The sequence below is a fragment of the Acanthopagrus latus genome, chromosome 14 (genome assembly GCF_904848185.1).
Source record: "Acanthopagrus latus isolate v.2019 chromosome 14, fAcaLat1.1, whole genome shotgun sequence".
Classification (NCBI taxonomy): Eukaryota; Metazoa; Chordata; class Actinopteri; order Spariformes; family Sparidae; genus Acanthopagrus; species Acanthopagrus latus.
In genome coordinates, this window is record NC_051052.1 from 11,516,398 (window position 1) to 11,531,765 (window position 15,368).

Consider the following 15,368-nt stretch of genomic DNA (forward strand, 5'->3'; position numbering starts at 1 on the left):
TGCCTTTCTGAAAATTGTGTTTTCAGGAAATTCTGCTGGACTTCTCCCTCCCCACTTCCCCTCTTTTGTTGCTGCTCTGCAGGCCCCTTCTCCTGATTAACTCTGATATGTTTGCACAAATGACCAGTGTAGCGGATAGCCTCCCTGCATAATATTAGAGTTGCCGACCTTTTCATTAACAGGCAAATTATGCAGTGTTTCCGCTAAGCCACTGTGGGGGCCAAGGACAGGGGGGGACTATGGTCAGCTGACGGCTAATCTCTTGCAATAATGCTGCCATGGTCATCAGTTAGCTGAAAGAAGGTAATTTTTAATGTAGAAAACATGGAGAAGGGGGAATGTTTTATTTTTGGCTGGTATAAATGGTACCGTTAAGAAGATTGTATCACAGTATTGATGCTTTTATCTCTCACCAAATAACAGCTCCTCTCAAAAGAAGGGAGATGTAATGCTGTGCACACCTTAGCCAAACATGAGCAAGGTCACTTTTAATATTTCAATCTATGTGTGACTCACTTTTTCTAATGTTACCCTGATCTGTCTAGCTGTCTGGTCCCTGCCAATCCAAAAACACCCCCACACATGTGCAGCCATTCGTCATTAGTCTTGTATGTGTCTCTAATTAGATCGATTTAATTCTAAGGTAAGGGAGTGGGTGAATATACAACCACACATCTTTACTCAGTTTTCTTTTTCACACCTAGTGACAAGGATGTCCATATGATACTCACAGGTCCTTTCCACTCACTGGATTTGAGAGTCAGGGTGATAAATGACCGTTCGAATGAGACTGGACGTTCAAGATTAACACAGTCTGTTCTGTTTCACGCCGTTGCCAAAAGGAATACGCCCGCATCTTCAGCGAGCGCCATCCCCACCCCTAATCCAATCTTTATCGCCGAAAACAGGTGGGCCCGAGTTACACCACTGGGGCGACTCGGAGCACAGATGAGTATTAATGAATTGATGTCTGTAATTGATGTTGGCGTGTCAAAATAAATGTGCATCAACACACCACATCTAATGGCTTCATAAAGTAGGATGAGCACAACCTTTCCTAGAGCTAAGATTTTTCCCTTAAACTCACATTTCAATTTAAATTCAGATTTCCAGTAGATGCCGTGTAAGAGCCAAATCCTCACATTGCCTGATATTGAATTCTGCTTTTCACCCTTCCCACTTTAACCAAGAAAGTTCCCCAATAAAAAATCTTTATGGAATATATTAACTAGCGATACATTATACATTCAGTGTTGCCTGAAGGTTGGTTGTGGAAAGAAGAAGGTTTCTTTTATGCTGCGCCTAATTTTCTCCCTTTTGTTTCTAAGAGAAAAAAAAAAAAGTTATTTTTCTTTGAACCAAGGTCAAGCAAATTCCCACTGAACTGATTACACACACACAGGAAGAAAACAGTTGGAATTTGTGTTTGCCCTTAAATGGGTGCCCTTCAGAGAAATTATGACAATCGCATGTGCGCATGGATCAAATGGAATTGTAGAGATTAAACAGATATACAAGAATATGACTGAAAAGGTGACAAAAACTTGCATGTCAAAGCAAATCAAATGTCACAAATTTGGGGAGCTCCTCTCAGAGATAAAGCTGAACATTTGGGGAAAAATTCACTAGTGCTAGGAGAAATTCACGAGTGGCGGGAAATGAGAGTAGGTCAACCAAAAGGCAGAGTATAACACCAAGTTGGTTTTACAAGTCAGAAAGTCCATTAATTACTGATGTAGTAGGAAGAATGCCTGAGTTGAACCGTCTTGAGTCCCACTGGTAAGAGCAAACACATATCAGCTTGGTTCTTTTTCACCAGATAATCCAGTCGTTCCAACGGTACCTGGGGATAGAGACCGCAGGAAAACAATGCCTTTTCCTGTTTTGGTTGCACAATGGTAGACATGCTTCCTTTGTGTCCCGGTGGACAGTCCTGAAAGCATTATGAAAGCTAGGTTAGTAGGAAGCTAAAAGTAGAAGTAGCCAATAGAGGTCTAAAAATGACATGCAGGGAGGGATGGGGTTGTGCGCATTGGCAGGGACTGGAGTCTCTGCTGGTTACCTAACAACCACAAGGGGGTGACAAAACCTGTTTAGTTAAATTAGCAAGGTAAGCTTTATGAGTTGTCTGACATATTTGACTTTGAAGAGCATTAAGCTTGTTAAAGTATAGGCTCAATTGTATACTGACGCCTCAAGAAGAAAATTGCTATTACCAAGCAACCCAGATCTGTTAGCTGTAGGCTCACATGTGGCTAACGAAGAATATCAGCCTGTCTGATAAAGGTTTGGTTGGCTTCACTATCATTACATTCCACTCATTCCTAATGCCTGCCATGCATCCTGCAAACACTGACTGCTTTTGTCCACAGGGACCGCCAGAATCAGCAAAAATGAAAGTTCTTTGCGGCTCCATTAAAAGACCACAGTCCATCACATGATACTTTGCAGGTGATAATTAAATGTGCGATCAAGTATATGTTTTGCTGCTGATATTGATCCGTCAAAACATTCTGACAGCAAATTCACCCTGTAAGTGGGAAAAGCCAACCGTTTTCCATTGATGTCCACATAGGCACCCTAATGCAATACTGTTACAGGCGTCGACACTGAGCCATTGTTGTTCATCAGAGTAAGTAAAAGCCTTATTAATCAAGTTAATCAAGTTGTCTGACAGCGTTCAATAGGCCTACAAATGTACTGATTGATCGAGCTTTCATCCCGCTAACAATAGCTTTGCATATTTCACAATAAAGGTGGTATTAGAGATTGCCATTGATGGAGTGTTTTTCCCCGCAAAACAGCTTACATGATGACTGACAGTGTAAAACTGAAAATTTAATAGACCACAACCGCATCAATTAATATCACAGAGGCGCCCCTTAACAAGTATTTCTTGAGATGGCAGCAACCAATTAATCTCGCCTCTGATCATGAAATATCTGTTTGTGTCATTTCAAAGGAGAAACTCTAATCTGTAACATGGGAATTTAATATTCTGAATGTCAACAACAAAAGGACTCAATGAAAGACTGTAATCCGGGTCTTTCTCAGGTTTATAATTGCACGGCAAACATCAATCAATTGCATCTCAGTGTTTTCCACAATAAAAAGCGTGAAATGTTCCCTAAGGTTGCGTCGCTCCATGTATGTTTGTTCCTGTGGACTTCTACTGATGTGCGATGAGTTGAGAAGGTCACCATCGCCTCGCACACTCTTTCTCTCATCGCGTCCTCTTTGCATTCGTTTGAGCGTGCTCCAGATAATATTGTTTTTTTTGTTGTCTGCAACAAAGAAGTTGATATCGCATCTAATGAGGAAACAAATTATCTCGAAACAGAATGGTAGCTTTGGTATTTTAATGTCAGCTGAATGTCAGCTCATCGGGACAATTTTAACAGAAGCCATGATGGAGTACCGTAGTGCTATGTGACCTCTTGTACAAGATTCCATGTTTATCTAGTTATCTAGACATATACCTCAGATGAGCTGAGTGATGGTGCAGTTTTGCTAACATGATGATTGTGTATTTTGTAGCTTAGCGATGCTTCAAGTTATTTTCCCAAGATTCATTTGTTTTCTACAGCAATATTTTTCAGCTCCATTGATTGAAATCCACCATGGCAGAAATGCACAGTGTATCTCCCATCTCATAGAGCACCCACTCTGAAGACGCTGTGCCAGCGAGCTCGCTAACTTCCAGTTTGAACCCAGGGATAACATTATTTAACTGTGCGGCTCTTCTAGACCTTTGAAATGTTACTGGACCGAATGTATGATATTCTGACACACACACAAAATATATTCAGTTTTACAGCCGCTTCTTTCACAGTGTAAGTTTATAGGAAAAATACTGTTTGGACCAGTGTGCATCACATGTCTTAATAATTACCCTCTGCCAACTTGGAAGCCTGGCTCTCATCCTGGGGGCTTGATTTAGCTACCACCTTATCTGTGTGACATAACAAACTCAGACACTGAGGTGTTGCATTTTAAATAGTTTTTCATTTAAAAATGACACAGTTTATGTGACATAACATATGAATATAAAACAGACGGTGTTAAATTAGTTTTCACCACGGAGGCCGCACCTCACAGCTCACAGGACTGCTTGCATCTTTGCCTTGCATTTAGCACAAACACGTTTTATTTGCCCTTTTAATATTATATTGGAGCCATCTAAGATACAGGCACTTTGAACAAATCATCAGTTTGAGCCGCCCCCCCCGCCCCCATCAATGGATCTAATAAATCACGTTTGCCCCAACAGTTTCTAGAAGGCATCTCGAAACCAAGTGGTTTAAACTGATCGACCCCCCCTTTCTGACCTCGCAGGGCTTCGCCTATCCAAAGTTAAAGATCAGAGCTTGTTCAAATTCTTGTCAACTCAATGTGTGGAGTGAATTAATTCGAGGTGAGGGCTTCCTCTTTGTCCCACCTGACCCTTTTCCACAGCCTAATGATCAAAGCTCCAGGACTTGATGAAGTGGAGCCAGTAGTGAGGAACAATGGCTTACTCCATCTTGGTTCTATCTGGCTGACATCTCGGCTCCTCAGGGGAGTTTCAGCTCCCTGCCAGTTGTTCATTCTTCCAGTCACACTGTGCAACTGTTATAGACTCGGGGAAACAAGAGGAGAGGGAGAGAGAAATGATTCACTGGAGGTCATGGGTGCTGGCTGGGACCAAGCGATAGAATTTCATTTGAAAATTGACTCGTTAAATGAATCACATTCACTTACCTGTACCCTGCACTATAGACCACAGCTCCATTTGGTGTAACTAGTACTTCAATTATTTTTTATTATTATTATTTTTTTGGAAAAAAGGTGCCGGCACTCTACAGCAGCCAGTATTCCATGGAACTGTAGCTTTTATGAGAATGAGCTCTCTCTGGTCTCATTACCGACTAAGGCATGAATGAATGCTTTTTACCTACTGATCGTTTGTTAGACACACAGAAAGAAAATTCAGATTAAATAAAATCTTTTAAATCTTTCAACTTTTTACTCTAGACCAGAGCCAAAACTACACATGCGTACCAAGCCTTTCACTCTACGGGACTGGACAAAAGCTAAGTTGTCTAAGTAAAGTCACTGACATTTCTGTATACCATGGACATCTACATCAGCTTTCACTTCAAGATTTAATAGAGGATACGCTCTGGCCAGCCACTAAATCAGAACAGTACATTAAGCAGTGGATTTGTGGGTAAATACTGCATTCTTTTGTTTCTGGCCTTGTCTAGAAATCATGTCTTCCAAAGCCCCTATAACCGCTGCATATCATGATCGTGCGTCACGGGGATTTATATGACGGCTTTCAGAGGTGAGTATATTGAGTTCAGATGGATTTACCACCCGAGCCGTCCCTGAATGAGGAGACCTTGTCAATGAAACTACTCTTAAAACGAGTTTACAGGCCCGTCTGATCGGTTCAATCTGCCGCTGATGGCGGCGCGTTAGCTGACAACTGATTTTGGAGGCCGCAGCAAAGGTCTGCGCTCTCCCCCAGCGGCTGCAAATGGACCACATATACCACTCAGACAGGCGAAAGAGCACTTTTCACTTCGCTGTAATGGCATTGTAGTTTTTACCCATAGGCAGACTATAGGCCATAAGCTGCTCTGCAAGTTGATGTTGTGTCTGGGATTACAAGACGGGAGATTCTGTTCTCGAAGCCGGCTGATTTTTCATCTGTGTCAGCTGTTCTGTTTGTGCTCAGTGTGCAGCACCGGGAAGAGACAGACATGAATTAATTCAAAAGGAGGACAACTCTGATTCTTATACGACAGTGTAGCTTGTCACAATAATATTTAAATGACTGCACGAGTTGGTTTAGGGGGCATCATTTATATTCACAACGTATATTACGGCTGTCATTTTTAGATTTATCTCAGTATGCTCTGAGAATCCATTCAGAGGCTTGAAACTTTTAACAGATATTCTATCACAGTGAGTGTTTAATTGGCCTTTTTTTTTTTCCAAGTTGCATTATTTGTTTGCATCAAAGTTTAATGAATTACAATAGAAGTGCAGAGAGCAACTGTTTCAAAAACGCATCTGGTTTCAGTGTTTGGTAACCCGGAATAAACTTTGTCATCATGGATGAAGCTTCAGTGAGTCAATGTGACAGATTATAACTTAATAATGAACATATCCTCCCTGTAAGTGCATTCAAATGAGCATGTGCATGACGACTTCATAGGCAAGGCGGCTTGAATCACATGCAGCACCAAGTGATGGCGAACCTGTGACAGACAGATGGGAAAACACCAGGTCGAGAAATGAGCCATTTTTTCTCTCGTGCTTGCAGGTTCATGTGAAAATATCAACCCTAATGCGTTTAGTGATTGGCATTTGGAGCTAAATGCCAATCAAAGTGACAGGTCAGCCAGAAACCTGGCAAGAGGGTTAAAAAAAATAACAATAAAAAAATAAATAAAAAATCCCCTCGTGGCATCTCTCAGAGAGCTTGTAGACATTTATCGGGAAAATTACTGAAATGCAACACGACAACCATATCAACAGCACAACCTGAGTTTTTTTTTTTAAACTTCACCTGTTCTGCGTTGTAGCTTGAGGTCACGCTGTTAGCAGTGCGACTCTGGAAATATGTAAATAAGGACAAATGTTCATGAATAATTCGGATTGTTTTGGGGTTAGAAAAAAAATAAATGATGGTTTAGAGGGTTGTGCTGCGGCTGACTTTTTCACAGTAACGTACTGCTGAGTAATGCTCGGTGAGATTAGTCATGGAGTGTTTGTTTTCTTTAGTTAAAAAGACCAGTGTGGAGGTTTTAGTAGTTCTAGCAGAGCTGATGATAAAATACACCTGGTTTTACCCTCCTTTGTGATGGTCGCTAAGGGTGGAAAAAAAACGCAAAAGGGCCTTTAGATCCAGTGTTTGGGTTGTTCATTCTGGGCTACAGTAGAAACACGATGATGCAACAGACCACATCTGTCTTCAAAGCCTCATTCTAAGGTAACTAAGAAGAATAATGATACACTCATGAAAACATTATTTAAGTACATAAGTATTTTACTCCACATCTGCCAATAGATACACATAAACCCTACACACTGAAAATCACTTATCATACCATAAGTGAAAACAGTTCTGATAGGCCCTCTGCATTAAAAGAAAATGAATAATACTGTAGATTAAAACACAATAAAGACGATGATAGTATGGGTAAAAATGCACTACTTACAAATAGAGTAGAAGTACCTGAAATGAAATACAGTGGGAAAGCACATGTAATTGGCTCAAACAATACCACAGTGAAAAGCGACAAAATCATGCAGTTTCCAGAGACGCAGGAAGAGTTCACTGGTCAGCAGGTAACAGATGAAGAGTTTGAAGTGACAAGGCATCAGCGGTGAAATAGAGCTCGGCGTTTCCTCTGGGAGCGACTCTCGTACCGTCGTGTAACTCTGCCTGTCACATATTCACTTGTGTTCCGCTTCACTCGGTGCTTCTTCCCTCCTCTCCGGGGACATTCAACATTGATGAGGTGAGCGCAGGTAAAAGCTGTAATTGATGTATTGAATCTATATTAGTTAGAAAAGGAGAGTTGGGGAGCGAGGTAGGGAGCGGCAGGATTGCTCAGAGTGAATGTGTTTTCTCTTATTCTTTACACATTTCTGTTTTTTCCCCTTGACTGTTGTGGTTTCTCGTTCTCATTTCCTCGGCCTCTATCCTCTCTCGCCCGCCCACCACCTCTGGCAGACTGTCGGCATCTCTCCACTTCTCTCCCATGGGAATCATAGATTGCCTCCCTCAGGGTTCAACGCAATAGAAATTCGCGTCCCTCCGGGCACACAAACAAACTGACCGGTCACACATCATGTTCAGGGCAGATTTTACAAGAGATTTAGCGGCTCTGCTGGACTGATTCTGTATCCACTCATGTAATCAGTGGGTATTTTCCCATTTAGTTTGCTGTGAGAAGTAGGTTTTGCAATTTTGAGACAGATTTGCTTCCTCCTGGAACAGAATAACCGAACAGCAATACAATGTTGCATATTTGACTAATGTAATCACCCAGTTTCATTTCTAAAACATCTTGGAACGAAGCAAATCACCACTTTATTATAATAAAGCAGTCTATTTTATTTTTGCAGAGGGAGGCTTACTGGTTGTTATGTAAATATTGACTCCAGTAGTCCTTAATTCTGAATTTAACTTGCGATGTTTCTTATAAACTGTAGTATGCAATGTGGAAACATGAATGAGAGAACACTGACTGAATCGACCGCAAAGGGTACATGTCACAGCTACAACCTGAGGCCCCCTGCTGGTATACAAACTGACTTTATGAAGCATACCCCCCAAAATCCATGAAAAGCCACACAATAAAAATCCTGGTAAGATCTCGTAAAAGTCACAGAAGTAGAAAAATCCCAGAAAAATCCCTAAAAAAAAAAGAAAGTCTTGGGGTATTATTGGCGGAATCTGGGAAAAGTATTCTTAAAATCTGGGAAAATTCCTAGAAAAACCCAGAATCCAGAAAAAAATAAATCAAAGTTAAATCACAAAGGATCCTGGTGGATTTCAAAGTAATATTACAAAAAGTCTCACTTTATATGAAGCAAACTGTGATCACCAACAGCTGTCATTTTTGTACCCACAAGATTTGATGACGTACTAAGAAGCAACATTATCTTGTTCTTTTCTTTGGTGCTGATCAGCAACATTTAATTCCAAGATTTTTTTTCTTAATTGTTTTGTTTTTACATATGAAATTCCAGTTTTGATGCTGAAGTGCTTGCTGAGTACACAAACTACATCCACAGGTGTTCAACATCATTTGAGCAGAGACACTTTAATCCTCACTGAGCTTATTAGACTGCAAAAACCTCTTTAGCAGCTGCTATTGAAATGAGAGCACAGCTCAGGTGTATTAGCTGTAATTCACTGACATTGGGTTCTGTCAGCGGTAACAAATGGCAGGGGGACGATGGGCTAATTTGTAAGGTATACCTCCCGGACCACTCAGCCCCGTAAAGTGGCCGACTGGAGCCCATTCAAAGAAAATATGGTCTGCTGGTATGAGTAACTCCATCTGGGCCAAGCACTGAAACTCCTGAGTCAGGGAGAAGAGGGGTGATGAGTGGAAGCAGCAAAAAACAGGTCAGGGGGAAAAGTTTGTACAAGAGCCTGAGTGGGATTTTTTTTTTTTTTTTTTTTTTTTTTTTTGTGCCAAAACTGTTTGCTTCAGACAAGACAAAGTGAGATCTTAAAGGAAAAAAAAAATGTCAGGAGGTTTAGAAATGCAAGCACGTAGACACCATTTACTGTTGGCCATTTTTCACAAAGTACACATGTATTATAATATAAGCAGTGCAACTTAACATCTCTTTGGTTCAAAACTGATGTTTTGACAGTGGTTATGGTCTGGATAGGTGTGGGCACAAAAACCTTTTGGTTAGGGTTAGGATAAGACCACATCTTGGGCCTAAAATGCCTGTTTTGCTCTCCATGAATCACAGCTGGTGATGTCCCCATATCCTGTTAAAAACCTCCATTTTTGTCATCACAAAAATGGCTGCAAATTGTTTTTGTTGCTCCGGACAAGTTGAGTAAGATCTTGAAGGGAAGAAAACGAAGTCCTGTGGTTTTCTACTGCAAGCACAAAAATGTACTGTTGACCATTTGTCACAAAGTCATTTAAAGTCAGCTAAGAAGAGACGAGGTTAACTTAAGGCAATCCCTCGCATCACTCATAACTTACAACGCTGACTCATATTTCCAGAGCAGCGACACACCCCTCTGTCAGGGTCGGTGTCATTCACATAGCGAGGAACCGTCAATTTAAATGCTCTGAACTCGCCAAAAGCTGACAACACCGCGACACCGATGAAGAAAAGATGTCACCAATCAGCCGATAATCACGCAGCCCAGCTTTATTCATCAACATGTCAGCTCGCATGACAAAAAAACCCATTATTAATAAGTAATGACTTGCCAGTAATGAGGGTTCAATTTGTCTGCTGATCTGCTCGCAGCTGTTGGGGCTAATTGTTGTCTGATGTGACTGTTTTTTCGCGTGAAAACGACGATGCGGATGATTTCCAGCACATTTCTCAAATTCATTTACGTTTGAGTAATGTGATCTCTCTGTAACACGGATGTATTATACCCCTGTGTGAATTCCCATTGTTCATCATCAGTAATGACTGCATTGAATAATGTATTTTAAGATTTGCGCGGTATCTCCAAAGACACTGGCCATTCACTGCAGATTGCAGGAGGGGAGAGGAACCAACATGCACGTGCCTAAATGCGCGACTCCTCACCTGTACATATAAGGAAACACACGTGTAAATTCAGACAATTGCTCACACACACATGTATTGGGCACAAATACCTGCTTGCACTCACACACATGAACAATGATTCCCCAGAACACGCTGCACAGCAGGGCACTCTCATTAGCCCCTGCTAATGAACATAAATTCAATATTGCCTATTAATGAATAAACAGACTAAATAAAGTAATCAGGATTCGGTCTCTCCCCTCTGAGGGACTTTGATTTTTTTTTTTTGCACTTTAATTAAAAGTAACAACATTATTCAGTTATTACGGACGAATAACAAACATTTAACGTCTGCAATGAAAGAGGCAGTCTGGATGCAGAAGGAGATAAACTCTTAATATTGTGCATTGGGGAGGATTATTTTCGAAGTCCTTGAAAAGCATTAAGGGGGAATGAGGCTCAAAAATCTACTTTTCTTACAAATAGCGCCTTTAATACTTAGATCATTATTGAAAGCAAAGTAGAAAAGTGCTCTTTCTCACATAAAAAAAAAAAAAAAATCTTCACAGAATTCCTGCAGCATCTTATGGCAGAAGTGTGTCACCTTGCCTGGAATAAGGACTGCTCCTGCTATGAAGTACGAACCCTCATTAAAGAACTGTTGTTTGTCATGAGGTGTAGGCTACTTGTCAGCATAGAGTTGTAAGACGTTTTTGTAAGAGTTTTCAAGAGTTTTTGGAGAGATATGTGAAAATTTCACCCTTGATGGTATCATCGGGGTTGTTTCAGTGTGGGTTTAAAACTTGATCTTAATAGAAAGTAAAGAAAAAAAAAAGCGGAAGTAAAAAAAAAACCAGAAAAAAAACTGACTGCAAGATGTGGGGGCTTGAAAGACCTGAGCATTTAGGAGGCATAAATGTCTAAAGAAATACCAGGAAGAGTTGCATTTTGACAAATGGACAAATTAGTAACAATGAGGTGGAGACGTGTGAGGAAAAGGATCGCCGCACAAGCAGAGGAGTGAAGTTAGTTTGATAAACGCCTTTTACCCGATGCAGCTGCCATCGCCATGAACCAATTTCCTGAGCGAAAAGCCCCTCAGCGATCAATTTTAAGTCCCTGCTAAAGGGACCTAATCTTTGCCTGTTCGTTTGACCTGTTCCTAATTAAAGTGGCCTCTCAAGCAAAGCACTGCAGAGTCAACACTTGCTGTGATGTGGCGCAGAGAACCGACGTTGCGTTGGGTTATGTTGAAATGGCGGGAACGTGCCGTGAAGCACATTCTTTGTCACGAGGGAGCGAGGTCTTCGTGATTAATTCTGCGCCAACAATCCTGCGTCGACCGCGGACATGAAGACTTTGATTCGGGACCGAGGAGGCCATTTTATCCATCTGAATTTTGACTCATGTACCCTGTGATTAAAACGAGCAAGAGGGAGGATTTGAAAACAATCGGAAACGTTATAATTTGAGATCCAGGAGATGGCAGTTGACATTCTTGGGTAATGCGAACATGCCTGCGGTGAACTGACGCCGCATTTATATTCATGCGAGGATTCGGAGCTGATGAAATGTGGGTGAGAGCCGAGCCTTGAAGATTGGATTCCCGACATCACGGAAACAAACAAATCTACATGCTTGCTCGAGTGTGCCCGAGTCCTCGCGCGTTCTTATAGAAAGACATGTACGCCTGATCACACATACACACAGCCAGGTTCTTCTCCCTGCATACAAAGCAGCACAAAACGTTGGCAGGGGAAAAACACACTGTAATTTAGTGGGAGTACAAAATGGGCTTTGATTACAGGCCTCTGGAAGAACAGTTGACCCTTTTATTCAGCGCGGAGGAGATGCAGTTCATCCACTCGGTTCCTCTGGCCCTGTACAGAGTAATGAGAGCCCAACTGAACCGGTGGACCTTCACTTGCCGCACTGTTACCTTCTCACAACATGAAGCATGGCTGGCACAAAGGTTTCGAAATGAGGTCTGAAAGTCTCAAAGGCCCCAGAAGTCATTCCAGGATTCTGCCAACCAGCAGAGCAGCACTTAACACTTGACTATCATTTCACTTATCACAGCTGAAAGAGGACTGATTATTATGGACACCGCTGTACACCGAATGGATAGCAATGCAATTATCACCCCTAATCACACCTGACATTATACAGTGCTTAGCACATGTGAACATGGCTATTTCAGGTCTACGTACCTGTTGATGTGTCATGTGTGTGCTGTTGTAATGGATTAATATATAGCTTCACTGTGGATTTCATTTAGCACTGATGGTGCGATGGAAGATTCCATCCTGACTGTCTCGTGCGCTGCTAAAAAGTAAATCGGTGTTCCACTCATAGATGTTTGGTACCAGTAATACAGCAGGAGATGCAGCAGTGAAGAAGACTGCCAGCCCTGGTGAACGATGCAAGTTTCAAAATATATGGAAATAAACCACTGATTTTGTGACAATGCTACACTTACCGTCTGTTTAGGTTAAATTTGTATTTGCAGGAAAAATTGATTTTGGAGTCTCATTCCAAACTCGTCACATATTGACACATTGGGAAGGCTGCCAACAGATAACTCATAACTGCTACTAGTACTAGTCCAATTTTAGCCCCATGTTCATCTCTACCAAGCCCTAAGAAGCAGGATAAAGTACCATTGAACGTTTAATCACCAACTTAAATCACTAATCAAACTAACTGTCTACTTTTCGGTGCTGGAAAGGTGAAATACACTGGGTTTACAGTCGCCTGCCTTGAAACCATAGTCCACAGTTGATCGGATAGTAAATAGGTGAAGACTAATCAAGAAAAAAAGTTGTGGATTGGATAGATTTGTGCACTGTAAGCTGCATTGGAAGCCGAGGCATAAACACAGGGAAAGCAGTTATTCTAGTTAGTCAGAAGGAATAGATGAAAAACAAACATGTTCCCCTTCTGGAGCCAATCACTTTTCACCACCTATTGACGGAGGCAGCACATGGACCAGCAAAGTAAATGGATAACTCCTCTCCATTGACAGGAGAACCACTTAACCAAAAAATGCACAACCCTGCACTTTAAATTAATTGTTTCCCCTGGTACCCTTACTTTCATTTGTTGCCTCTCCTGCGACTTACCTCTCCGTCTCTCTCTCTCTCTCTCTCTCTCTCTCCCTCACTCTCTCCCAGGCACAGACATTCAGGCGGTCAGGATGACAGATGAGAGGAATACCCGAGTTGTCAGAAGCTATTCTCTACACACATCTGTCAGCGAACCGGTCTTCAGAGGCAGAGAGACAGAGAAAGATAAAACTGGGGAGACTTGGTGAAAATGACCAAGATGGAGAGAGTATGAAAATGAAGGAGGGGGAGGGGGCCTCGAATTAACACAACACAACAATGGAAGAGGCAAGACGGAAACAACAGCGATATGTTAAAAACTGTTTTAAGACTCAATTTAGTACAAAATCAGAATAAAAAAAAATAAAAAAAAACAGTGACAGGAAAAGAGCAGAGAAAGACGATATCCCTTCAAAGAGCAGCTCCACTGTAGTGTTGCATCTGTGTGTCGATTAAGCGTTGCTCTGTTAGATCACCGGCCACTCGGGGAAGTTCATGCTCTTGCCATCACTTTGAGTTTGTTCTAGCTACGAAACTCAGACTGCAGACACGCGGGCAGCTTGACACACTTTGATGTTATGGAAAATGTGCCAGTGCCCTTTTGCTTTTCATCGCAGAAATTCACGTTATGGATGCCTGCCTTCCTATAAAAGCCGGTACCCGTATAGCTATAGGGACGTCTGCCTGAGAATGTGTAAATATTCATTGAAAAATAGAAATTACACAGTGGCCACACAGTGGGGAAAATAATGTGAGGGGTGGAGATGATATTCCTAGAGAGAGTAAAGTGGTCTTCCACCAGCAGCAGTTGATTAGCACAGCTCTCTTTTATCACCTGTCACATTACTTTAGTAGCTGTTCTTGCTGCTCCTTGAGATATGCCTCAGCCAAGACATATAGATTGGAACCATTTTTCATCACAACTGGGAACTAGGCATGTAATAAAAGAGCTGCGCTGTTGCTGTGCTAATATTGGCTGGTTAACATAGAGAATATTAAACGCCATGTTGGTATACTGCATATTGCCGTCATTAGTTTTCTGCTCCTATATTCAGCACACAGATGCGAGAGTGTTATCGACTTCTTCAACTAACTCTTCGCAAGAAAGCAAATAAGGATATTTGACAAAATGTCAAACTATTCCCGTATTCCAGTCCAACAGTTTGTGGGCCACAGATTGGAAGCCTCGAGTTTGTCATTATGACCGTCACTATCTCAGTTTTTAAGAGGGGGCGTGCTCTGGCAGCAGCCCAGTGGCCCGGATATAATGTTAGTCATTAATGCTTCTGCAAACCACAGATAGGTCCAAGGTTGCCGTTTGTGACATATGCCAAAGGTGGCATATCATGTTCACGCTTTATGTTCATTAGCTGACTTTCACTGCTTGAGGTCAAGGGGATGTTGGTGTCATTATTACATGCTGAACGGGTGATCGCTGTTGGACCCTGTGGGTAGATTTCCTGACGTTTCTGTGGAAACCACAACCAGCTTTTTTTTTTTCCACAGGAAGACGGACCATCTCCAGGCGTTTTTGTGGTGACATACCCTGCTTTATTGCTTATTGTGCTCCAAATGGAACCATAATGTACAAAATGAAAATCATGCTTTATTGAAGAAGACCTGAAACTAGTGACCATGACCATAAACTAATTAGGAAACTGTTTACTGAGGAAATACATAAAGTGAGAAGTCCCATAAGTCCCATAAGCTTTATGCATCTTGCTTCTTTCTGCAACCAGTGGAGTTGCCTCCTTTCTGGTTACTTTTTTTCAGACCAAAAGCTCCATCCATACTTTGTACCATCACTGGTCATACTATATTTCTACAGCTGTGAGAATGAGCTGCAAAATGTTACATTTCATCCATTTTCAGACAGGAACGGGCCTACACATGCTAGCTTGTGTCATGGAGTCTCACCTATACTAGGAACTATAAAGACATGATATCTCCGCTTCTCCACCTGTACTGATATTGACCTTTCCTTTTAACCATTTCCATTCAAGC

At 41.7% G+C, this 15,368-nt stretch overlaps 1 protein-coding gene across 11 annotated transcripts in view; it reads left to right on the top strand.

The window, feature by feature from the left end:
* grm8a (glutamate receptor, metabotropic 8a) overlaps window positions 1–15,368 on the top strand; it is a 453,766-nt gene that overhangs the window by 360,540 nt on the left and 77,858 nt on the right. Inside the window, exon 16 of one of the 11 annotated variants that reach the window (XM_037121962.1) lies at window positions 13,434–14,356. The exons of 9 other annotated variants lie outside the window; for them this stretch is intronic. In XM_037121962.1, the coding sequence (XP_036977857.1) occupies window positions 13,434–13,573 (140 nt within the window). In that variant the 3' untranslated portion in view covers window positions 13,574–14,356. Of the gene's footprint in view, window positions 1–13,433; window positions 14,357–15,368 lie in introns of those variants that run through there. One more of the 11 variants, XM_037121968.1, reaches the window with a different exon arrangement.